Here is a 24,079-nt window from a genome sequence, read left to right as displayed (position 1 = left end):
CATCGTGTGTGTATATTAGCACCGTTTGTTGTTTTCTTGTGGTATGAGATAGAGCATTTGGACCCGGAAGCAATGCCATGTGACTTCAGACTTAACAAGTGAATAGAAATATTGTATTGGCATATGTATTAATAGCCCTATGTATTAGGGGTGAGAAAAATAACTTTCATTTCTGTGATTAATATTTGACATTTTAATGTGTTAATAATTATAGCAATTAACACATCCTTTATTTAAAAAAAAAAAAAAAAACTGAAGTAGCTATGCTATGTATTTTTCTTTATTACTTGTGTATTTTGAAAATGAATGTACAAAACAAACTTTAATGTGAGAAAAATGAACTGATAACTCTTAATTCAAGTGAACTGATCAGCTCTCTCTGTTTGAAAAGTTTTATTAATATTTTGAATGTTCTGTAATTGATAAAAACAATTTGATAATTTGCAAAATATGTCTGGCTTTTAATTATACTGTAATGTTGAATGTCTATAATAACTCATTTTATACCCAGAAAAGGAAAACAAATCTATTTAATAGAGGTATTGGTATTAGTGATACTGGCCTTCATTCATAGTACTTAGTAAAAAGATGCCATTAAAGGTGCAGTAGGTGATCTGGGAAATGCTAACATTAGCCTGCTAGCATTGAAAGCATACGATTCCATAAAAATATATGCTGACAGGCGGGTAGGACATCGTAATATTTCATTCGGGCCGAATATAAAGATTGGGTGAACATTTTAGGGTCCTACGCCCTCCACAGACAATATATATTTAAAAAAATACTTTTAGACCGTTTACCTTAGTGATTGCTATCAGGATATGAGGAGACTTTTAATCAGTATAACAAAAAATGCAAATTAAAATATAAAATACTTATCATACCATCTTTATGTTTGCTTCCATATTAATTTGGAGATTCAATGTGAAAATGTTTATGATCACAAATTTTAATGTTTGATGAGACTGAATAGCAATTAATTATGGAAATCTATGCAATGTAATGTATTTTTTAATTGATTGACATCCCGTAATATTATATTGATATTTAAATGTTTACATTAAGCATTATGTTAAATAGCTTATTAGTTTTTGCTGTGGTATTCAGAATGATCCATTTTTATTGGTATTACAACTACAAAAATTAGTATTGACAACCGCACACAGATACACACACACACACACACACACACACAGCTCCATGACTGTGGCAAGTACACAGATGCTCCATTTACAGACATTCAGTACTGCTGCATTCACACAGTCATTACTGAGCCATTTGATGCTGTTTTATTCATTTACTGTATAACTCTTTGTGTCTACAGATGCAGTTCATGTAAGCAGCACTTCAGCAGAGTGCCAAACAAGATGGCTGAGAGGAACACCAAGCAAGTAGAGGAGGATCCAACTACCACCAGATAAAAGGAGGGCGAGATAAAAAGAAAGAGTGTGCATATAAAGAGAAATGTATTTGTCAAGAATGCTTACCTCAATGTCTGAAACGACTCACCCAACACACACACACACCAAATGAGAGTGCACACAGTGTTTCATTTTTCATCTCCCGGGGTTCATTTCTTTCCTGGGGCACTGTGTCTACTGGCAGGTGTGATACATCATGGTAATCGTGGATTTTATTGCCGGTATTAAATTACCATGCACTGAGCACTCTTTTTTTTTTTTTTTTTTTTTTTTTTTTTACATCACAATTAATATTAATTAAACCTGAAGCCCATCACAGTGGACTTCCTGGTACTGTCATCTTTTACTCTGTTATGAAGATACCCGTGCTGAGTTCAGGAAAACAGCATGTGTCACCAAAGAAAAAATATGTTTACCAGATCATAAACATGTTTAAATGGTTCATTAACACAATGCCTTGGCTTCTCATTTCAGAACAAGGAAAGAATTTGACCCCTTATTTAAGGTGTTCTGCACCCCCAAGCACTTTACACATGCATTTATGTGTAACATAATATACAACATTGAACTTGTCTCTTATATCTAGAACTTTAGTAGTCTAATGTTAACATTTACCATATCTTACTGATGGCTTTTGTTCAAAATAGCCAGTCAGTCCTTTTTTTTTTTTTTTTAATATATATATATATACTGGTTTAGGGGTTGTCGTTTCAGACATGATGGTGGTCTTGCGCGCTCACACACACACACACACACACACACACACACACACACACACACACACACACACATACACAAACACACACACACACATACATACACATACACATACACGTACACGTACATAAACTGGTCTTACGTGAGCCACATGAAGAGCTCCCTCTTACTGGCCTCCCACCTTGTTTTGTCACATCCAGGACACTGATAAACATATCTGCTCCCGCTCTTCTGTGTGTTAACCAAACATATCATGTATTTACGACTACATCTCACACTTTGTGACCACTCCCACATGTACCACCCACCCTGGGAGCGAGTGACCGGAAACAGTGGGGAAGGGTACAGGGTGAATGGCCCTTTTGAAAAATCTCTGTTTCTAATAAGGGTTTTTGTTTAACCCTTTGTTTTTTAACCTTTTTTTTTTCCTAGAAAGCATGTTATAAATATATATATATATATATTTTCATTATTATTTCAGAGAATGACATGAATCATGGTCTGTTTTATGTTGCCAAATTACATACATTTGTGATTCGAAAAATGCCATAAACTAGCTCCTGTACCCAGCGCCTGACATCAAATTTTGTTCTCTAAAGGACGTGCGTATCGGTGTTTGCCAACTTTGGAACCAAAATCAATAGCTGAAATGTACTTTTAAGTCCGTTTTCGTGCAGTTCCTCAGAATGTGGGGTACTGTTAACAGGGTATCTTTACTTTTGCTTGTGCAGCCAAAGCATTTCCGATCCTCCTGAAATCCCTTTAACCCTTTATAGAGCAGGTTTCCAGTCCAGCCTTCACATCATCCCATAATTCCTGCTTTGTTTCTTCATGCTCTGTTCAATGATACCGTTTAGCTTTTATTCTGCATGGACTGATGGAACGGCAGTGGAGATACAGTGTGGTTGAGTTTTTGCCATGGTAAATTAAAGCAGTAAGCCCTGTGAAAGCAGTGTTTTACAGTGATTTTAGAATCTTAAACAACACAGTTCTAAAATCACTGAAAACCATAGATTCACATGGCTTGTTGCTTTTATAAAACAGTTACTACATATAGCTGGCAAAGTTTCATAAAATCAACACATCGCAGCAATCATGTAATTTATTGATAAATAATAATCCTTCCGCCAAACAACAAAGTTCTTAAGTAATGTTTAGCAGACACAGTGGTGCAGTAATACTTAAGTAATAAGGTCACAGGTGGAACTATCCACTTTATAAAAGTTTTCTGTAGTGTTGTTAAAAAGTCACTCCTTTTTACACCTCTAAGACATGTTATAGAGCAGTTATGACATTTATAACAGTCATGTGTACATTGTTATCAGAATGTTTTTTGTGATGTATAAACATAAGACACACCACCTTTTGCCATTTATTTGAACCAGGTTCAGCCAATTTAAAAGGGTAGTCCACCCAAAAATGCAAATTCTGTCATTTACTCACCCTCACGTTGTTTCAAATCTGTATGCATTTATTAATGTATATCATTTTTTTTTTTTTTAACTTTTTTTTTTTTTTTTTTTGGCCCATACAATGATAGTCAAAACTGTTTGTTACCAACATTCTTCAAAATATATTCTTTTGTGAGAAAGTCATAAGGTTTGGAACGACATAAGGGTGAGTACATGATGGCAGAAGCTTAATTTTTTGGTGAGCTATCCCTTTTTTTTCAGCAGTTCAAGTGTGGTCATTGTTTGTGTATGTTGCTAAAGACAGCACAGGTTGCTGTAATACGTGCTGTGTGAGTGCCTGCCCTCCTTTTGTAGAAACAAGGTATCATGTTTCTCTGCTTGCTTATTTCTGTGTGTGAGTGGGTTACTAATTCCTTATTGAGCGACGCTTAACAAGCTTGTGAGTTTATTCTCCTTTGAGTGCCATAAGAGAGTCCAGCTGGTTCAGACCGAATGCTTTTTAAATGCAGGCTCAGTGTTGATACTCTCGCTGGGTTTGCAAGGTAACGGGGCACTGAGGAGCGATGCTGTTTAATTAGGATCTATTCTATTATCCCGTTACCAGAGGCTTTGTGTGTGTGTGTGTACGTGAGCGAGAGAGTGAATGTATGATTGTGAGCTTCAAGGAGGAGCAAAAGATCTCAAGATGTGCTAAGGTTCTATCATTCATAAGTCAGGGTTTCCATGGTAATCTCCAGTTTCTGGTCCTTGGCACAGGTAGCTTAGCACAGCTTTTCCACATTTTTTTTCTTTTGGCCATATTTTGTCTTTTTAATAATATAATTAAAAGCTCTGCATGCATTAGCAGCCCTGCCTCTGGTGAAGAATGCATCTTAAAATATAAGTTTATTTGGCAACCTATGAAAATATCACTTTTGGATAACCTGTAGGCCTGTTGACTTTTTTTTTTTAATCGGCTATGAGTCATGAATGCTTTTCTGAAGACCCACCAAAGGCTTTTTTAAATACTTGGTTTAACTAAGTAAAGAAACAAATTTTATTTTTATTTAAGGCCACTGCTATGAAGAAAGAGGTTCCCTACATTCTTGTTCTCACAGCTCCCCCTTGTGGTCATTGTGCGTCTTTCATTTTGTTTGGTGTTTATGGGGCTGTTGTGCACAAAAAGCAAATGCCTGAGTATATTGAACTCCCCGCTCTACATTCATCCTTTATTTTAAAGCACAGACTGAAGAGCAGCCAAATCCAGTGTACTTCTTAACTACTTAGCCTGATTTTGTACGCCTTGGCTCGTCTCATTAGCTGGCCTGGAAAACTCAGCTCAGCAGCGGCCTTTCAGAAACGATGTGTCAGCATGAACCACACATCTCTAGTGGGGATGCTTGGTTGTTCAGGTTCCTTTTCACCATTGCGTAGTCAAGGAGATGTCCTGGCTTCTCTGGCTTTTAATTACTTTTTGTTGTCTGCTACATTCACTTTAGCATCTTTTATCCTTATTTTCCTGTTACAGAGATATATGCAGTATATTTCGAAATACGTATACAGTAAAAGTGCCATCATCCCCGTGTATCAGACCAGGGGATCAAAGCAGCAACTATTTCTTATCTATTTATCATAAAATGCCAAAAAAGAGAACCTCCATGTTTATGCTGATTTCCTTACTGTATGTTTTGTAATTTATTTATGCAGACCATAAGGAGTTTATTCTGCATGGTGAAAATTAAAAGCAGAAATTGTGGGATTGTGTTTAACTTTTTTGTTTCTTTAATTTTTTGTCTGCCTTTCATTGACATAAATAAAGTCCATTTTCATTCCTGAGTTGTTGGTTATTTTTGTTTAGTTTCACTTTTTTATTCATCTCATCAGATTGAAGCCCTGTTAAATCCCAAACAGGAAGATCATTGCTCTCGAGTTCATTTTGGATGATCTGATGTCCGGTTCTTTTGTTTGCTCTTCTCTGGCCTCTTGAAATTGCACTTCATGCCTGCCTCACGGCCCATAATGCAGGGTTTTTAATGAACGCACGATTTAAATACCTGGTCAAATTTGTATAGTGCCGTGTTGTGTTGTTTTTGCGTCTGTCAATGTAATTTCTGTTGAATCTATTGCACGAGTTTCACTGCAACAGGAACCACCTGTTTATTTCTTTGTAGCACTTTTTGACAGTGGACTCAGAAACTGCAAAACCAACCAATGTTTCTTTGTGAATCTTCTGTTTTAAGAACAACTTCAGCTGTTTTGAAGTTGTCCAAACAGTGTACGTGGAGCTGGTTATAATGTATGGAAAAGGATGTACAGCAACAACTTCCATCTTGTGGTCCTTTCCCCCAACTTTACAGCAAATCTTTGGCTGCTTAGTCCATCTACATTAGAAAAGGTTAAATTAGTCTTTGCTATTCCCATCATGACATTTCATGTCATTCCTGGACTATTTGGCTAGACATTCAATTTGATTTCATTAGTTACTAAGTAACTAAATGTGGTTTAGACTATTTAACCCTTTGTTCTACTCTTCTGAAATTCACCTTGTGTGATTTGAAGCAGTGACTACTTATCTATAATAATTCTATATGAAGTATTTGAGCACAGTCACTATTTTTTTTTTAAATTTGTATCGTTGGGGAAAAGAATCCGACATGGTTGTGCTTGTACACCAACTCTCTCAAGTCTGCTAGAACGCTTGTATCGGTTGTCAGCGAAACCTTTAATCAGTAACTAAACCCGAATCAAACACCCTCATCATTGACGTTTCATCTGCAACTGCCTTTGGTTTCCCCGTGAGCTTCATGAACCGCACAGCACTGGTTGAAGTCGATGATCTTATGATACCAGTCTCTCCTGAACTGTCTTTTGTACGCTTGCATTGAGATGCTCAACCTAGGACCAAGAGATGTGATGGATTTAACTCCATTTTCTTTTGATCGCTTTATAATTTGTACCTGTTTTCTTGCATGTTTTTGTATCTGACATGCCTGGGAAAGTTTCACAGTTCCATGTAACGTTTGCGAAGTTCTATTAAATATGGTGCTGTTTTTTTTGTAAGCAGTCGTTGTCGTAGTGATGGACGGATTCTGTGTATATCTGTTACTTTTATGATTTATCAGTGGTTGGTTGTGCTGATCTGGTATGTTATATTCCTTCTTGCGATTTTTTGCTTGGGTCAGTTTTTGTAAGTTCTTTTATTCTACTTTCTGTCAGTCTCTGTTTTGTTGTCTGTATTTGTGAAGAAAATTTATGGTTGCAAGCCTCTAACCTGAACCATGAGTGAATGCCTTGTGAATAAATGGAATTAACGCTCGCGCTCACCGGTTTCTTAATAAAGAACATTTTTAACAGATTTTATCTTGGCTGCCTATTCTGTACATCTATTAATATTCATCTACACAGTCAGGACTAGTATCTGACTCAATTTCTCAAGGTTTCTATTCTGCAGCTTGTTTATTATTTGCATCGAGATTCCTTACTTTTATAGTTTATGCCTGTCAGTTGTTCAAGATATAGTTTGAATAAAATTTTTTGCTCAATAAGAAAAGATTGTGCTTCCACTGTTGCTGTGGATCTGTTTCTCTAACCCAAATCCAGCATCTACCAAGCTGTAAGTGTTTGACTTTTATGACTCAAAGTGACTGTATTTGCAAAAAAGCTTTCTATAATTGGTTTGTCCTATACACAACTGATCAAAAATTTAGTGTCAGTCACATTTTTTTTAATGATTTTGAAAGAAGTCTCTTATGCTTACCACGGCTGCATTTACTTGATCAAAAATACAGTAAAACAGTAATATTGTGTGATATATTGTTACGACTTGTAACTTTTCTGTTTTAATATATTTTAAAATGTAATTTATTCCTGTGGAAAAGCTGAATTTTCAGCATCATTACTCCAGTCTTCAGTCACATGATCCTTCAGAAGTCATGTTAATATGCTGATTTGCTGCTCAAGATACATTCTTTGAAGAAAGTTCAAAAGAATGTAATTTATTTGAAATAGTTTTTTTTTAATTTTTTTTTATATAAATTGTAAAAGTCTACTGTCACTTTTTTAAATCAATAAATTTAATATCAAGTATTTCAATAAATAGCACCATTTTCTAGTTCTAAAAGAAATTATACAAAAATAATAATCAGTTCTCTATCAGTTATGGGAACACTAGAATGTAAAATAATCTATAATATTGGTCATAAAACATATTGGTAGATCTCCAACAATTTCATTAACATCATTTGTTAGTGAACTAAGAATTAACAATACTTCTACAGCATTTATTAGTCTTAGTTCATGTTAATTTCAACATTTACTAATTCATTATTAAAATCAAATGTTGTATTTGTTAACATTAGTTAATGCACTGTGAACTAACATTAACAAAGATTAATTAATACTGTAACAAATGTATTGCTCATTGTTAGTTAATACATCAGTTAATGTTAACAAATGAGACCTTATTGTAAAGTGTTACCCATTTAATAAATGCATTTTTATGTATTTTAAACATTACATTTAATATATATGTTTGTATTTATCTGAGAAAGCAAATTACAGCAACAAGCAGTTCACAATGTTCATTTGTCTGTCATTACTGATAATCAGGTTAAGTAAAAAAATATAACACATAACCCACCTTTAGATTAGCTTTTGAAAAGACAGGTTTGTTTATTCTGTGGCATTTGTTGGTGGTTTTGCTGTGCCCCCCCCTACTCCCTCTCTCTGTAGACATCAGGAATGTAACACCCCCTCAGACTGACCCCAACAGCTGTAAGGAGAGAGACAGAGCACATGGCACACTGGCTATTTTTAGAGTTCATTCAGACTAGAATATCTCTCTCCTTCTTTTTCCCTGGACGTAGTTGTTCCTTCTGGATCTCTCCTCAGCTGAAAGTTCTGGAGAAGCTTCTCAGTGGTCAGGCAAGTTCATAAGTACCTGAGACGAACGCAGGACAGAGAATATAAACAAGGAAAAGAGTCCAGTAATAAAGTGAAAGTCAACCAGAATATCAAACAGGCCAACATGGCTCTACTGTGTTACAACAGAGGCTGCGGGGATCGATTTGATGCTGACAAAAACTCTGATGGTAATTTTTCTAATTTATTTTTACTATTTATCAATATATATTGTAAAAGAATAATGTACTTATTTTAATTGAACTGAATAATTGTGTATGTGAAGCTCATGGTTGGTATCACAGGCTTGATGTTACATAAATCTACCAACAACTTTCAACTGTTTTGTCATTTTCTGTACTAGACCTGTGAAGCTGTTGTTTTAGAAATTGAAATATATAAATAGAACTGATCCGACAACTGTTTGCAGTGTCAGAGGCCCTGAGGGCCACGATTTCAAAATTAACTTTGATTTAATTTTGTCCTCCAGCTATGTACCATTTATAACACATTTTATTTACAACATTTGGAAATGATAGAAAAGGGTGATTTAGTGTGTGTCCATATTGGTTTATTGGATCCATGAAGTCTCCAGCACATTTGGAGGGGTTCTAATCAAATGTTACTTCCATAAATGGCTCATCTCCCAACTGTCCCTGCTGGGCATGTGTTTGAATGTCTATGTATTTATGCAAGGCGTGAGTCCTGTTGAGTCGAGTTCATAAAAAATGTAATAGGATGGACTTCTGTAGATAATTGTCTCCTGCTAAACCTATTTTCTCTCTCACCTCCTGAAGATGCCTGTCAGTTTCACCCCGGAGTGCCAATCTTCCATGATGCCTTAAAGGTGAGCTCAAAATGTATCTGGTAGTCTTTGTTTTGACAGCCGCACGCGCTCTTTGTACAGACCGCCGGCTGCTCAGTTCTAGCGCTGTCTTAACTTGATAAGCACGATGTCGGCGTGTTTGCCTGCTTCTTAGGGAGCCTAATATTCATGTTTTTGTTTTATTTTTTTCTTGGCTGTCTGATGTGGTTCTTTATTTGGGTTATTCTCCTCAGGGCTGGTCCTGCTGTAAAAAGAGGACGACTGATTTCTCAGAGTTCCTGTCAATCAAGGTATGCTAATAATTTGATAATCGTGACTGTTTCATCTCACGCTGCTTTTTATGCACGCCACGCACAGTAATATAGACTGAAACAAAGTGACAAATAATGTCTCAGACATCTACAAAATATATGGTAACACTTTACAGTAAAGCTTAATTCGTTAACATGGATTAATGCAATTTATAAATAGTAGGCCTAAAGTGTTGTGAGGTATGTGAGTCCAAACCCCACATTGTCTACAACAATAATCGATTGGGAAACAGATAGGGATAAATTATCTTGAGGCACCCTTGGAAGTTTTATATTCATTAGATGATTTTATCAAAAATGACTTATCTAATACCAAATTATCATATAGCAGCCAACATTAGCATTACTGAATGTTAATAACAGGACTAATAAGCATACATTATTGAACACTTTTTCACGATGAAAATATATTCACACAATCTCAAACAAGTCATTTATCCGCTCTGGGTCTGCTAATTGTTTTCTTCCAGTCACATGTTGATTGGCACGTCTTGCCTTCTTTGCCTTTCCTCTCAGGGTTGCAGCCGAGGGCGCCATAGTAACGAGAAGCCTCAGGAGCCTCTGCAGCCGGAGGTGACGTCTGATAAGGGAGACGTGAAGCAGCACAGTGGAGAAGAGATTATCTACCAGGGACCCAAATCTGCAGAAGCCTTGGAAAAAGAGAGACCCAGGTATATAGAGTACATTTGCAGCTCACGCACGCACACGCATACACACACAGTGCTCTGTTTCACCCACCAACACATTGTTCTGAATACAAAATTCGTTTGTTTTCCTTCTCTTTTTGAAAGAGACAAAGAAAGGGCTTCAGAGAAGTACAAACAGACAGTGACATGTTTTTCGATTCTTTCCTCCTCAGCTCAGATGAGCCAAAGACAAAGCTGCAGGTGAAGATCTCTCCCTCTCTGGCTCAGATTGTGGAGAAAATGGAGATCACTGAGAAGGAAAAGAGAGAGAAGCTAGGTGAGCAATCCTATTATTCCTGTTGACCATCATGCTTAGGATCACCTGCACCACAAACACACTGTAAAAAAGAAGTTGTGGTAATACTTTATTTTACAGTGTCATTGTTACACACGTTACATGTAGTTACTGTAGTAATAACTAGAAATTATGCATAATTACATGCAATTAACTCTAAACCAAACCCTCACCCTAAACCTATAGTGTGTACATGCAGTTAATTATTATTACTCAGTACTCAAATGTATAATTACACTGTAATACTGACACCTTAAATTAAAGTGCCACCGAAGTTGTAAATAAAACAAAGATTATTAGAGTACCTTTTACAAGTAAATACTGTTTCAGTCTTTCTACTTCAAAATTTAGGTTCAATGTGGTACTTGCTGTTTCTTTGTAATTAATTGTGAAATTTACTAGCAATTTCTGAGTAAAATTGTTTCTCATTGCAGATTGACATTAATGCAGTGGTTCTTTACTGGTTTTGCTTCAGGATCCAAAAAAGCTAAACAAAAATGAATCAATGAAATGTATTCATTCTAAAGATGTATTCATCTACAAATTAATATTAAAGATAATACAAAAATGTAAAAAAAGAAAAAGATAAATTCATAACATAACATTAATTTTTGCAGTCAAACATTTACAAAACACATTGGGGTCATCAAAAATAATGTTTATCCGTGTTGCAATCCAACAAAAAATAAAAATGTCCTTAAAATCAAGCAATGAAACATTATTATTATTATTATTATTATTATTATTATTATTATAGTATTGATATTAACATAACTTAATATGAAAATAAATAAATTAATAAATAAATTATATTAATCTTTGCAGTCAATAATTCACAAAATACTTTTTGTTTGGCAAATATAATGTTTATCAATGTTGCAAGTAAGCCTGTGTTTTAATATAGTGAGGGTTATTATCATTAACTAAAATAAAACTAAAACCATTTTGCTACTTAAAACAAAATAAAAGTTAAGTTAAATAACACAAAATATAAAACTTCAGCTTATTTCAGCTAGTTGCCAGTGTAAAATTTCTCATTTTCGTTTAGTTGAACTTGAAGTACTAAAATGACTAAAACTAAATAAACTAACAAATACAAATGAATAAAAACTGTTGTGTGTGTGTATATATATATATGTATGTGTGTGTATATATATATATATATATATATATATATATATATATATATATATATATATTCACTTAAACTAAAACTATTGAAAACAGACAATATAAAAATAAAATCTAATTCAAAATATTAACAAAAACTATAATTGAATATCAGAGATGCTAAAATAACACTGGTCTGAGTAAAAATATATGTGAAGCAATTTTCTCCTTCCTATGCACAATGATATGACTAGTTTAATTGCATTATTTTGCTTTATCACTGCTTTTTGTTGCCAGTCAGTTGCACTGCTCTAGTGAAGTGTTTATGCAGCTCTCGCTTCTGCCTAAGGTCATTTCGGTTCTTGACAATAGCTGTAGATGTGAGGCCCACCTTGAGCTATGGAAAGGCGCTATATAAATAAAACTTTTTCTTCTTCTTCTTCTTCTTCTTCTTCCACCTGTCCATAATCTGTCACTTAGGACCTCTGTTAAAACATGCACAGTAACACCCTGCTGTGTGTTGTCACTTGCTGCAGGATTGACCTTTAGATTATAGTGTGACTATTGCAAATTTTGAGAATTTGTTGTCTTATAAAGTATCTCTTGTTGTTCGTCTGACTTTGTTGTTTTCTTTTCCTACTGTCACCTCCTCCCTCTCACTGTCCCACAGAGTGTCAAGTCGTCATGGTTGGGGTTAAGTGCAAAAACACAGGATGCAAAACAGTAAGTTCACATGTAACATGTAAATCACAGATGACATGAAACAAATCAGCTTGCTTGACAAAATAATGGCATCTAGTGGTCATAATGAAGAATGACACTGCAGCGCTTCATATATAGACAGACTCCACTGAGAAGAACCAATCCTGAGTGTTTTAGTGTAACAGTGCTGATTCGGCAGCATCAGCCTCCTTTGCTCCTTATACTAGTTTCATGAGGACATGAAGAGTAGAAACTGATTCTAGACTAGATTCTGAAAGTTGAATGGACAGAGAGCAGCTCACAGATGAGTGAGAATTACTGACTAAATATCACTTACTCGGAATTGACCCCAATGCCTTCTTTTAAAGCTTCCCTTCTCTGGGAAAGGATCATCTTTAATGGATTAATTTGCTGAAATCCCCAAAGTTCAACATGTTAATTACTCAGCAGAGCTGTTCTTTAGTCCTGGTGAGAACTAAACCTGTATCAGCAGGGACATGTGCAATTCAGAATTGAATTAATTACATTTACATTTTTTAAGTGATGTAAGTGTAGTTTTTTTTAAGAATATGTTTAATTTTTTACTATGAATTAGCAGTAAGCATTCTGTCATAAATTGTTTGTAATGTCACCAATAGGAATCTAATTTAGGATATTTCATTTATATATTGCACTGAATGTCATTTTATGTACAATGGTGAAAGAACATTCTTTGAAATGGATCCAGAAAGCATAAGCACAGACTTTAAATTGCAATTTAATAAATTCATGTTCCTTTCATTCCATTTCAGTACCCTGTCGGTCATGACAAATTAGACTGAAATTTCATCTCTTGAATTGAAAAGGAACCAATTCTTCAATTACGAACAGTATTTTTCACCCAAAAATGAAAATTCTGTCATTAATTACTCACCCTCATGTTTTTCTACACCCGTAAGACCTTAGTTCATCTTCGGAACACAAATTAAGATATTTTTGATAAAATCCGATGGCTCAGTGAGGCCTCCATTGCCAGCAAGATAATTAACTTTCAAATGCTCAGAAAGCTACTAAAGACATATTTAAAACAGTTCATATGACTACAGTGTTTCAAACCTAATGTTATGAAGCGACGGGAATACTTTTTGTGCGCCAAAAAAACAAAATAACAACTTTATTAAACAATATCTAGTGATGGGCGATTTCAAAACACTGCTTCAAGAAGCTTCGAAGCTTTACAAATCTTTTTTTTTTGAATCAGTGGTTCGGAGCATGTATCAAACTGCCAAAGTCACATGATTTCAGTAAACGATGCTTTGTTAAGGATTTCAAAATTTCAGTGGTTCACCACTGGGGGGGTGTGACTTTGGCAGTTTGATACACGCTCTGAACCACTGATTCGAAACAGAAGATTTGTAAAGCTTCGAATCTTCATGAAGCTGTGTTTTAAATCACCATCACTTAGATATTGTTGAATAAAGTCTTTATTTTATTTTATTTTATTTTATTTTTTTGGTGCACAAAAAGTATTCTTGTCGCTTCATAACATTAAGGTTGAACCACTGTAGTCACTTCTGCAGTGTTAATTATTATGCTGGCAATGCAGGTCTCACTGAGCCATCAGATTTTATCAAAAATATCTTAATTTGTGTTCTGAAGATGAGCAAAGGTCTTACGGGTGTGGAACGACATGAGGATGAGTAATTAATGACAGAATTTTCATTTTTAGGTGAACTAACCCTTTAAGGTGCAAGGTTAAAAAACAAAACTGCATGCATTTTGCGGAAGAACATTGTTGGATCTGCGGATAAATGTTGCTATGCTACTGCTCATAAAACATTCACTATTTACCTTAAGAGATATAACCAGCTTAGATGGAAAGGATCTCAAACTGTCTAGCTGAAGACGTTACTGTAGCTATACCCATTAATAGACAAGGTATTTCCTCAAAAATAAATTCCCGCACAGTCCTACAACAATCATAATGAAATTACCCTTCACAATAGATTATACTTTACAATGAACTCTGTTAGAGAGCTACATATGGCAATTTATCTGTTCAATAAAGTACCTTACCCACCTGTTGAGTAATAAAAACACCATCTGCTTTTGCAACATTTCAAATCCCTCAGTTCTCGCCATCTCCGAAAAGCCAAGCCAATGTTGATTCTTGTTTTATTACGACCTTTCACATTCTCTTTTTGGCAGCAGACTCTCCTCTGTTTGGCAATTTTTTATTTATTTTTTTAAAGGGGGATTCCCTGGAGGTTCCAGATTTAGCATGCTCCATGTCAACCTTTTTCGCTAACTGACAACTAACCTATGCCACACCCACACGCGTCAAAGTAGTCGGAGCAACTTTTCTCTATTTACGGATACGACGAGATGCACGGGCGAATGACTGTATGCAATTTCCCATGAAAACCATCCTGCTAAGGCTAAAATATAAACACTTAGAATAGGCTTGCCATAGTGAATCAGGGTGAGACAAAAACAAGTTGTGGAAGAAGGATTGATGATGTATTGACTCATTATTTCAATTTTGTTAATTTTAAACCAAAAATTACATAGTGTACCTTTAATGACATAATGCTGGTTCTCTCAAACTAGTTAATAATGTTTGTTTTTTCCTGTATCCACTGAAACAGACAACACCTATAGCTCTATTACAGCTTCCTTCTCATTTATCCATTTGAAGAGTAGAAAAATGAGTGTATTTTCAGGCGTGAAGGCAGTAAACGGATGAGACAGAGCTGAATTTAAGTGCATCAGCACTTTAAAGTTTTGCTTTTGTAAATATGCTGAGTTACTGTGAGTGTTTCTCTGGAGTGGAAATGTCTTTGTTCAGTGTGTATTGTGAGATACACCCATGTGTTAACTATGAATAGCTGTTCAACAGCTCTGTGTGTGTGTGTGTGTGTGTGTGTGTGTGTGTGTGTGTGTGTGTGTGTGTGTGTGTGTGTGTGTGCAGACTTACCAGGGTCCAGAGACTGATGCAGAGATTTGCTTACATCATCCTGGAGTCCCCGTCTTCCATGAAGGGTAAGAAACATGCAGCATTTGAGTCTTTATTTGGAAATATGACTCAACCTCTAGCTATAATTATCTGTTGTAGACTTCAAACAGACAAATGGTACCCAGTTCCTGTATGTGCAGTTCATCCTCATGTGCAGTCCATTTCAAAAAGAGATCATGATGCAATCACACAAAAGTGCTTTTACTATCAGTATTTATGAGATGAGAGGGGAAATGCAGGATAATTCACATGTGCTGTTCATAGATACAAATACTGGAACTGTTGCTGCATTAAAACCACCGACTTCAATGCCTTCCTGGATCAGAAGGGCTGCACAACAGGAAAACACTGCTGGATCCCCAAACAGGTAAGAGCTTAGAACTTTTATGATCAATGGATAGTTATTTACATGGACACACTGTATAAACAGGAAACAACCAACTAACCTTCTCTGAAAAAAAAATGTATTAACTATCTGTATGTTGTATTTGTGTTTGGTATGCAGGACAAAAAGAAGGTGGCTTGCCGGCATGATTGGCACCAAACTGGAAATCAGGTTGTGGTCACAATCTACGCCAAGAACTGCAGTCCAGAGCATTCCTATGTGGAGGCAAACCGCACAGTGGTGAGTTCAAATGAACCTGTAACCTTGTCCCTTAAAAACATTAGCATTCAATGACTTTTTATGAATGAATGTGTGTCTTTGTCTATCAGTACATGTTTTTGTCTTTTCCATCGATCTGCAGTTAACATGCCACATTCAGTTTGAGGGTGACAAAGTGTTTCATAAGGACATCCACTTATGGGGGGTAAGATTGCTCTACAATAACTGTTATGATTTAGCAATGATAAATCGCCTTGAAATCCTAGTGAAGCAAAAAGCAATAAATGCATTTTATTTAGTTTTGTGCATAAGAAACAATTTTACAAAAGTACTTAAAAAATACTTATACTTATATTAATAGTTGGAATTAGCTTTTATTTTTATGTTCAATTTTCATTTTAGTTCAATTTTTTTAGTAATTTTATGTGTTTTTGTAATTTTTATTTGTTTTTATTAGTATTCCTAAATAGTTAAAAAAAAATGTATTTCAGTTAGCAGTTTTCGATTTCAGTTAGCAAAATGAGTAATTTTCATTTAGTTTAAGCTTTTTATATAATATTTCATCTGGAAAAAGTCTGAAAATAGATTTTATTTTAATAAAAATCTATTTTTATGAACATTTGAAAAAAAAAAAAAAAAGTTTTACATGGTTCCTACACAGTTTGTAAACTGTGGAATTTGATAGTAATTTCCAGGTCTGGAAAAGTATTTGTGCAAATTTTCATTTTATTTTTCTTCTCATAATGTAGGCACATGTATGAATAATTTGTTAAATATGGTCTGAAAATCTACAGAGGTTTGGAAATTTAAGCATGGAAAAGTATGGAATTTTGAAATGGAAAATGTGTAGGAACCCTGGTTTGTTAACATTAACAACACAGGTATATATATATATATATTTTTAATCCCCGAATGCAATCAATTAGACATCTGTGTCCACTTCTGTTGCTTAGGTGATTGACGTGAAGAGCAGTTTTGTGAACATGGTGCCCTCTAAAATTGAGGTGACCATGCGGAAGGCTGATGCTGTAGCCTGGGGCAAACTTGAGGATCCCAAACACAAACCAGAGCCAGAGGTCACCAATGACACGAACAACACCGAACAGGAAGACGTCAAACCCGACTGGTACATCTCAGATGATGACATCAGTGAGTCTGACTGGGAAGATGATGAGGAGGACAAGAAAGAGAGTGAGGAGAAAAAAGAAAAACAGGAAGATAATGGACCCCCTGAGCTAGAAGAGCCTGCTGATGTACCTCCAGAAAAATGAACATTTATTCTGCGGTGCAATGGTTATGTAGTTCTGAAGTTATGAATTTGTTTATAATAACACATGGGATTTATACAAATGTGGGGCTGCCTTTTTTGTTTTGTTTTTTTAGTTTAGTTTTTCCACAGTTTTTGTTTGCTAAAATATATTGTATGTGGTTGTCATCAAAGATTAGAGAAGTCTTAACTCTTGTTCTCCAGTTTTGCAGTTTCGTAGAGAGTTTGAAAATACTGTATACACTACTGTTCAAATGTTTGGGGTTGATAAGATTTGTTAATGTTTTGAAAGAAGTCTCATGCTCACCAAGGCTGCATTTATTTGATCGAAAACAATTTAAAATAGCTGTTTTGTACTTTAATACAATTTATGTAAAATAGCTGTTTTGTACTTTAATGCAATTTATCTTAAAATGCGTTTTTTTTTTTAGCTTTCGTTGATAAATAGAAAGTTCAAGTACATTTATTTGAAAATATATTTTTTTTAACAGTGTAATTTAAAGGATCTTTTCTGAAAACAGGTACACATGCTCTTCCAAAAAAAAAAGACCCAAAGCTTTGATCAGTAGTGTATTCACTGCAGATTTTTAGCACTGTCAAAGCATTGTATGTTCAGAATTGGACTGAAAACTAAAAAGTGGTAAAGCATCACCTCTCAGATTAAGTATTCTGTGAAATCATGAGAAGAAAGTGCAACAAGTCAAACAGCAATGGCCACACTTTATTTTTGTGTAAATTCAACAGCAACAATCCTGAAGTAGGTGATTGCAGTCAGGGTCTAAGGCCATGGAAGCTTGACTGCAACCCATATGGCAAAAAATATTTAAATAAAAAGGATAAATAATACATCTTAAAAGTAAACAGCAGTCTTGACAATGAAGAGGATTGATACCAGCAAATAAAAAGTCAATCTCTTCTGTTTTGGTTCCTTTTCTCTGTTTAAAGAAAACTTAAAAAATAAATGTTCTGTTCATAAAATCATTGCCTTCCACTTGTACCTGATTGCCACAGTCATAATCGATGTGCTGATACGCGGAGATGGTCAAGTAATGTGTTTGCTATGTCAATCAAAACTGAACAGCACGCAGCAACAATTCATCACAGATGAGAAACTTTGAAACAAAGACATGCAAAACAATAATAAAAATAAAACAAAATACATTCCAGCTTTTAGGGGCACAATCAGCACCTCGACTGTCCACCAAACTTTCAAATCAAGAAAACGTTTGCAAAGTCTTTTTCTTTTTTACAGAGCAACACTGTTAGACTTTGGCTCACAACTATCAAGAAAACAATTTGTCCAGTATCGTGTGTATTATTTTCTTTTAATGGAAAAAAAATATTACACTGTACCATTGGAGTGTGTTGATAAATACTGCTTGAGAACCATATATATTAGTCAAGTTCAAGTTTTGCTTTAACTCGGGGTTTCCATATACAGACTGACCCCTGAAAAGGGGCGACAGTTGAATAACATTCATAAGTTTGGTTATATACCGTCTTATATGTAACATCTCATAGGTTTTCCATGAATGGGACACCAGTTTTCATTTGATAAAACAAAACACAACCTTTTTACTTTGCCTCTTTTAAACATCTGTTTTCTATATTAAAGTGCAAGGCGAGATAAAATACATCTTGAAATGTACGACATACAGCATCACTTTCTTTCACAAGATTTCCCTGCAGAAAAAAGTAAAGAAACAGCTCACTTTAAACCACTGCGCTCCATTTACTCACTTGGCACAAGAGTTACGGCACTGAAGCTTCTAGAACAACGGCTCAATTGACACACTAGTGATACACCATCACGACTTGGCTGACGATCCGAGAGTAAAAAGAAAAAAATAGACCTTTTTCCTGCATAAGGGCATGAAAGGCATGCAGAAACTGAGACGGTCTTTGATAGATACAGAGACTAGATGCAGATTAACTATTCAGCCAGTTTGACGAATAATACAGGTCCACCATACATTCATTCATCAGGATGTTCCTTTTTTTGTTTGCATGTTTAATTGTCTTCATTTCATTACAGTTGTTTGTTTTAGTTTGTTCTTTTCTTGTTGTTCGTGTGGCGACAGGACGGGTTCTTTTTTTTCCCTTTGGAGAGCGAAGAAAGTTTCTAGTTTGTGTCTGACGGCTGGAATACTAAGAAAAATGTAGATAATAAAATAAGATGAAAAAAAAGAGAATGGATTTGGTCATGCATGGGAGTTGCGATGCTGAAAACAGAGATGGTGGACGGTCCACTTCCTACTCCCTGATGATGAGCATTTCCCATGACAGCATCCGCAGGCAGAGAAAAAAAAGGAACAGAAGCACAGTAATGCAGTGCCGGGCCACGCCCCTCCAAAAAAAGCTTACAAACATGGGGGTGGGGCATGTGTCTGCACAGGTGGTCTCACACCCCCCCCCCTCACTGGGCGTAAAGCAGCATCCCGTGGCAGAGTGTGTCCTCACAGCTGAGATGCAACAAACCACTTCAGCTCTTCAGTTGCCTGTAGGATCCACATCATACATGCCTTTGATATCCCAAGATCCTGAGTGGTGCAAACAAATGTATTAAGAATAAGGTTGTGATTTGAATTTGATCATTTATTTAATTTATTTATTTATTTATTTTAAAAGAGCAGTTAATTAATTATGCATCTGAACCATCTGTAAACGGCACAAGGAATAGTTGATAAACTCTATGAGATAATTAGAAATGATCACAATCAGGCTAAGCAACTAGCATGACATGGCCGTGCCACATATTACACTACACTGCAGCTGAATATGACCGTCTACTGACAATAATTCACTATGACGGTGAGATTATGAGGCTGTTTAATACTGTGTTTCTGCTTGTGAATTTGTATCTTACCTGACAGAGAGCTGCTGGACCTCTGCTTATGCAGCCTCTCTCTCTCCTTCTTGCCCTTGGGCATGATTTTCAGCTTCATACTGCTTTTCACAAACACACGGGATGGGTCCTAGAGTGAAACCAAGAACAGGAAGTCAAGAACAAGGAGAAGGGATGATATGCAATGCAATGCAGTCTAAAGAGCAGGGGCACTTCTAGGGTCAGCGAATATTCGGGCCTTTAGCCCAGACTTCTGTGGATGCAAATTGAGCCATCCTTTAATTTAATATGATAATAATAAGGTATTATATAATGATTTGCAAAGCATTATTTTAAATGTTAAGTTATTAGGCAGATTAAAGTAAAAGTAAAGGTAAAAATAATAACCAATACCAATTAGTTGCTGGAATTACCAAAGTTTACAAAGATAAAAGAGCAAAAAAAAAAGGAGCTTGTGTTTTAAACCATATTTAGCAGCATGAAAAATAAAGCATTTATTCAAATTGTGAATTGATTATATTCAGAACACGATTGCCGTATAACCTGAAGCTGTTAATTATTTCAGAGCGATTCTTCTGCATGAGCTTGTGCTAAACCCTCTTCAGCGCAGTGACTCATTTTAAACGCCTCTGAATGGCCGTTGCATGTCTGTGATTGTGACAATGCTCAACGCTGCAAAAAGCACATTGTCCCTCGGTTTCACAGACAAGGCTTAAGCCTAGTCCCAGACTAAAATGCATGTTTGAGCTGTTTTAACTGAAAGCAACTTGCACTGACATATCTTAAAATATGTCAGTTCCATTGTTTTGTCTCAAGATGCACATCAGTAATGTTTTTTTTCTAAGACACGTTTATAACAACTACTTAAATATCCTAATTAAACTAATCCTGGCATAAAGATTAAATCTAAGCCCTGTTTGTGAAACCAGTCCTGCAAGTAGTAACACTTGATGCAAAAGGGAGAAAATATAATGCTGTAATCTTGTTTAGATCTATGAGAAAGACAAGGAAACAACATCTGAATGATAACATTTAAGATGATATGATATAAAACTGATGTTTTATATGATGTATCATATAAAACTACTGTTCAAAAGTTTGGGGTAATTTAAAAAAAAAAAAAAAAACTTTTATTCAGCAAAGATGCTGTCATAAGTAATGTTACAAAAGATTTCTAATTCAAATAAATGCTTTTCTTTTGAACTTTCTACTCATGAAAAATCCTGAAAAAAATGTATCACGGTTTCCACAAAAATATTAAGCAGCACAACTGTATTCAACATTGATAATGTTGACATTGAATGTTTCTTTAGCAGCAAATCAGCATATTAAAATGATTTCTGAAGGATCAGGTAACACTGAAGACTGGAGTAATGATGCTAAAAATTCAGCTTTGCCATTACAGGAATTTGAAAATATATTAAATTGAGAACAGTTGTATTCAATTAGAATAATATTTCACAATATTGCTGTTTTTACTATATTTTTGATTAAATTAATTCAGCCTTGGTGAGAATAAGAGACTTATTTCAACCAACATTAAACAATCTTTCTGAAGCCAAACCTATGAACAGTAGTGTAACTATTGACTAGAAGCCTGATGGAGTAGTAGTACTACTAGAAGTAATACTCCATCAGGAATTTAGCAGTGGGATTTAAGTTGAAATCACACCATATAATCACATTCATACAAACAACTTCTCTTTGGAGAAAATTAATGTATTTTTTACTTTCGGAATCCAAAGTAAATCCATGCCCTATAGAAAAAGTAATGCAAACGAAAATGAAACTCCAAAGGGTCACACTCAAATTTAAGCACTGAGACTATAACGGCATAAATGTGGAGTAGGACAAACCTCCTCAGAGCAGTGCATGCTGGGACAGATCCAGTGAATGTCCTCCAGCTTGTGTAACTCAGCGCTGAGACTGTCCACTGTGGAAAGAAGCTCCTCTTTTTGAGAAGACTCCAACTGCTACATACACACATATACACAGAAAATGTCTTTATCGTATTTCATACAGCATTACTTCTGTACAAGAACGGGCCAAAGAAAGTGAGAGAGAGAGACAGTGAAGCCACTCACCAGCAGTTTTCCCTCCAGCAGCATCTTGGTCTCTTGCTGGAGAACTTTACTGCTGTTGACAATGTCTACAGCAGTACTGCGACTCAAAACCTGCAGAGAAACAAACACACAATCACACCTCAAGTTTAGTTTGACTTTCTGATAGACTCTTGCTGTTCAGTGATTAACACAAAGTTATTCTTCTATTCGCTGGTCAATTGAGGTCCTGTGGAGAACAGCATGAGCAGCTCAATGAGAACATGCTGAAAGCCACCGCAGGAAGGAAGGACCTGCTATCATTCCTCCTGGAGACTGAAAGGTGCACTTGTTAACATTTAAAGCAGAGCTTGGCTGAACTGATCCTCATCGTTTCACTCACTGATATGAACTATGAATACAGAGGGCTTCACACTGAAAATATATTTAAACCTGCCAAATAAAAATGTTTTTTTTTTTTTTTTTTTTTTTTTTTTTTTTTTTTAAAGCACATTTGTGACATTAAATTCTCTGTAATTGCTTCCTTGTTTCCACTGAAGCTTAAGATGCTCTTTAGATCATTCTCAAATCAGGCTGGAGAACAGGATCCTCAGGTTTTTTTTCCACAGAACTCAAGTGCTGCCGTCGTTTAAGCATTTAAGACATCTGGACCTTACTGTATACTGTATATCATACCGTTCGAAAGTTTGGGGTCAATTTTAATGTTGTTGAAAGAAGTGTCTTATGTTCACTAAGGCTGCTTTTATTTACTCTCAAAAAAAAAAAAAAAATCCTACTGAGCCCAAACTTTTGAACATTATATTACAAAATGTTTTGCATTCATTTAACACTGACTTATTTTTTAGAAACATTATTCCCATCTACTGTGTATTAGGGATGTACCAATACCGTTTTTTAAGGACTGAGTACGAGTACCGATACTTTTTTTCTGGTACTCGCCGATACCGATGCCTATGTCTATGCCTATACATTTATTAATTTCTCTCTCTCTCTCTCTCTCTCTCTCTCTTTTTTGGTGTTGTTGCAGTTTTCCAAGCACAACACAGTGACACTAATGAATGTAGGACAGCTTCTTTATTATTACTCTAATGAAAAAATGTAATCATTTTTATGTGCTTGTCACAAACTTAAAGAACAAAAATTTCACAGTGTCCAATAACCTTCAAAGGGCATAATTACTAATATATATAATTGTTGTTATATAAAAAGAAATTTCCAAACAAATTACGAACAATACAACAAATACTATAGAGATACAAATTAAATAAACTTGTTTTTCAGATACAGTAGGTTTATTTACCATGTATACATTTATTTAACATCTTTTGTTGTTTTATTAACATTAATGACAAATATAGGCTACAGTCCCTTTAAGACCGAATCCATGGATACTGACATATATACTGTTTTCACCCAAATGTTTACGTCCACTTAAGCCATAACCGACTGTATTTATGTGAGATACTCCACACGATGGACATTTTGACAACTCTGTGTGCATTTGACCATTCAAGCGTGAGGAGAACTAGGATCGCGCGCAAGAAAGAGAGAGCACGCACGCGAGAGAGAGCGCTTCTGGTCTGTGTCATTCAGCGCGATTCCGCCTATCCCGCATTCACTAATCAATAACGAATTGTGATTGAAAGCTTGCAGTTTGCAATGTGTGGGTTGTCATCATTAATTTTTAAGTATTTCCCACACCCCTGAGGCTGACATTGTTTCTGCTGCTGCTGCCGGTGTCTCTGTGCACGGAAAATTCTGTCAGTTACGTCACACGAGGTATCGGTCTTTGGTATCAGGGTATTTTTACGAGTAGGAGTACAAGTACATGAGCTTGGTATTGCATCCCTACTGTGTATTTTCCATTGCCTGCAGGTGATTTATCAAAAATGTTGAACTTAGATAATTTAATTCTGCCATACAAACAGAATGAAGCAAATGGGATGAATA

The 24,079-nt window shown here is 35.5% G+C and overlaps 3 protein-coding genes across 10 annotated transcripts in view; 2 read left to right on the top strand and 1 right to left on the bottom strand.

Annotated features, from left to right (window-relative positions):
• si:ch211-200p22.4 (phosphatidylinositol-binding clathrin assembly protein) overlaps positions 1-5,365 on the top strand; it is a 71,705-nt gene extending 66,340 nt beyond the window's left edge. For all 7 annotated transcript variants that reach the window (XM_051900728.1, XM_051900723.1, XM_051900727.1 and 4 more), the window contains one exon: positions 1,325-5,365. In XM_051900728.1, coding sequence (XP_051756688.1) covers positions 1,325-1,339 — 15 coding nt within the window. In that variant the 3' untranslated portion in view covers positions 1,340-5,365. The remainder of the gene's footprint in view (positions 1-1,324) is intronic.
• A 471-nt stretch (positions 5,366-5,836) lies between these two features.
• zgc:92429 (uncharacterized protein LOC445063 homolog) lies at positions 5,837-17,307 on the top strand. The gene is made up of 11 exons (XM_051900748.1): positions 5,837-8,619; positions 9,226-9,275; positions 9,488-9,544; positions 10,082-10,236; positions 10,425-10,528; positions 12,327-12,379; positions 15,309-15,379; positions 15,618-15,720; positions 15,859-15,978; positions 16,100-16,162; positions 16,911-17,307. The coding sequence occupies exons 1-11, from the start codon at positions 8,556-8,558 to the stop codon at positions 17,226-17,228; spliced, it is 1,158 nt and encodes a 385-aa protein (XP_051756708.1). The 5' UTR covers positions 5,837-8,555; the 3' UTR covers positions 17,229-17,307.
• Positions 17,308-17,924: 617 nt separating this feature from the next.
• si:dkey-172j4.3 (diacylglycerol kinase delta) overlaps positions 17,925-24,079 on the bottom strand; it is a 74,691-nt gene continuing 68,536 nt past the window's right edge. For both annotated transcript variants that reach the window (XM_051900701.1, XM_051900700.1), the window contains 4 exons: positions 22,154-22,243; positions 21,926-22,042; positions 20,091-20,199; positions 17,925-19,764 (listed from right to left, as the gene is read on the bottom strand). In XM_051900701.1, coding sequence (XP_051756661.1) covers positions 19,715-19,764; positions 20,091-20,199; positions 21,926-22,042; positions 22,154-22,243 — 366 coding nt within the window. In that variant the 3' untranslated portion in view covers positions 17,925-19,714. The remainder of the gene's footprint in view (positions 19,765-20,090; positions 20,200-21,925; positions 22,043-22,153; positions 22,244-24,079) is intronic.

This window comes from Ctenopharyngodon idella, chromosome 7 (assembly GCF_019924925.1).
Source record: "Ctenopharyngodon idella isolate HZGC_01 chromosome 7, HZGC01, whole genome shotgun sequence".
NCBI classification, from domain to species: Eukaryota; Metazoa; Chordata; class Actinopteri; order Cypriniformes; family Xenocyprididae; genus Ctenopharyngodon; species Ctenopharyngodon idella.
This window is presented reverse-complemented; position numbering and strand designations above follow the sequence as displayed.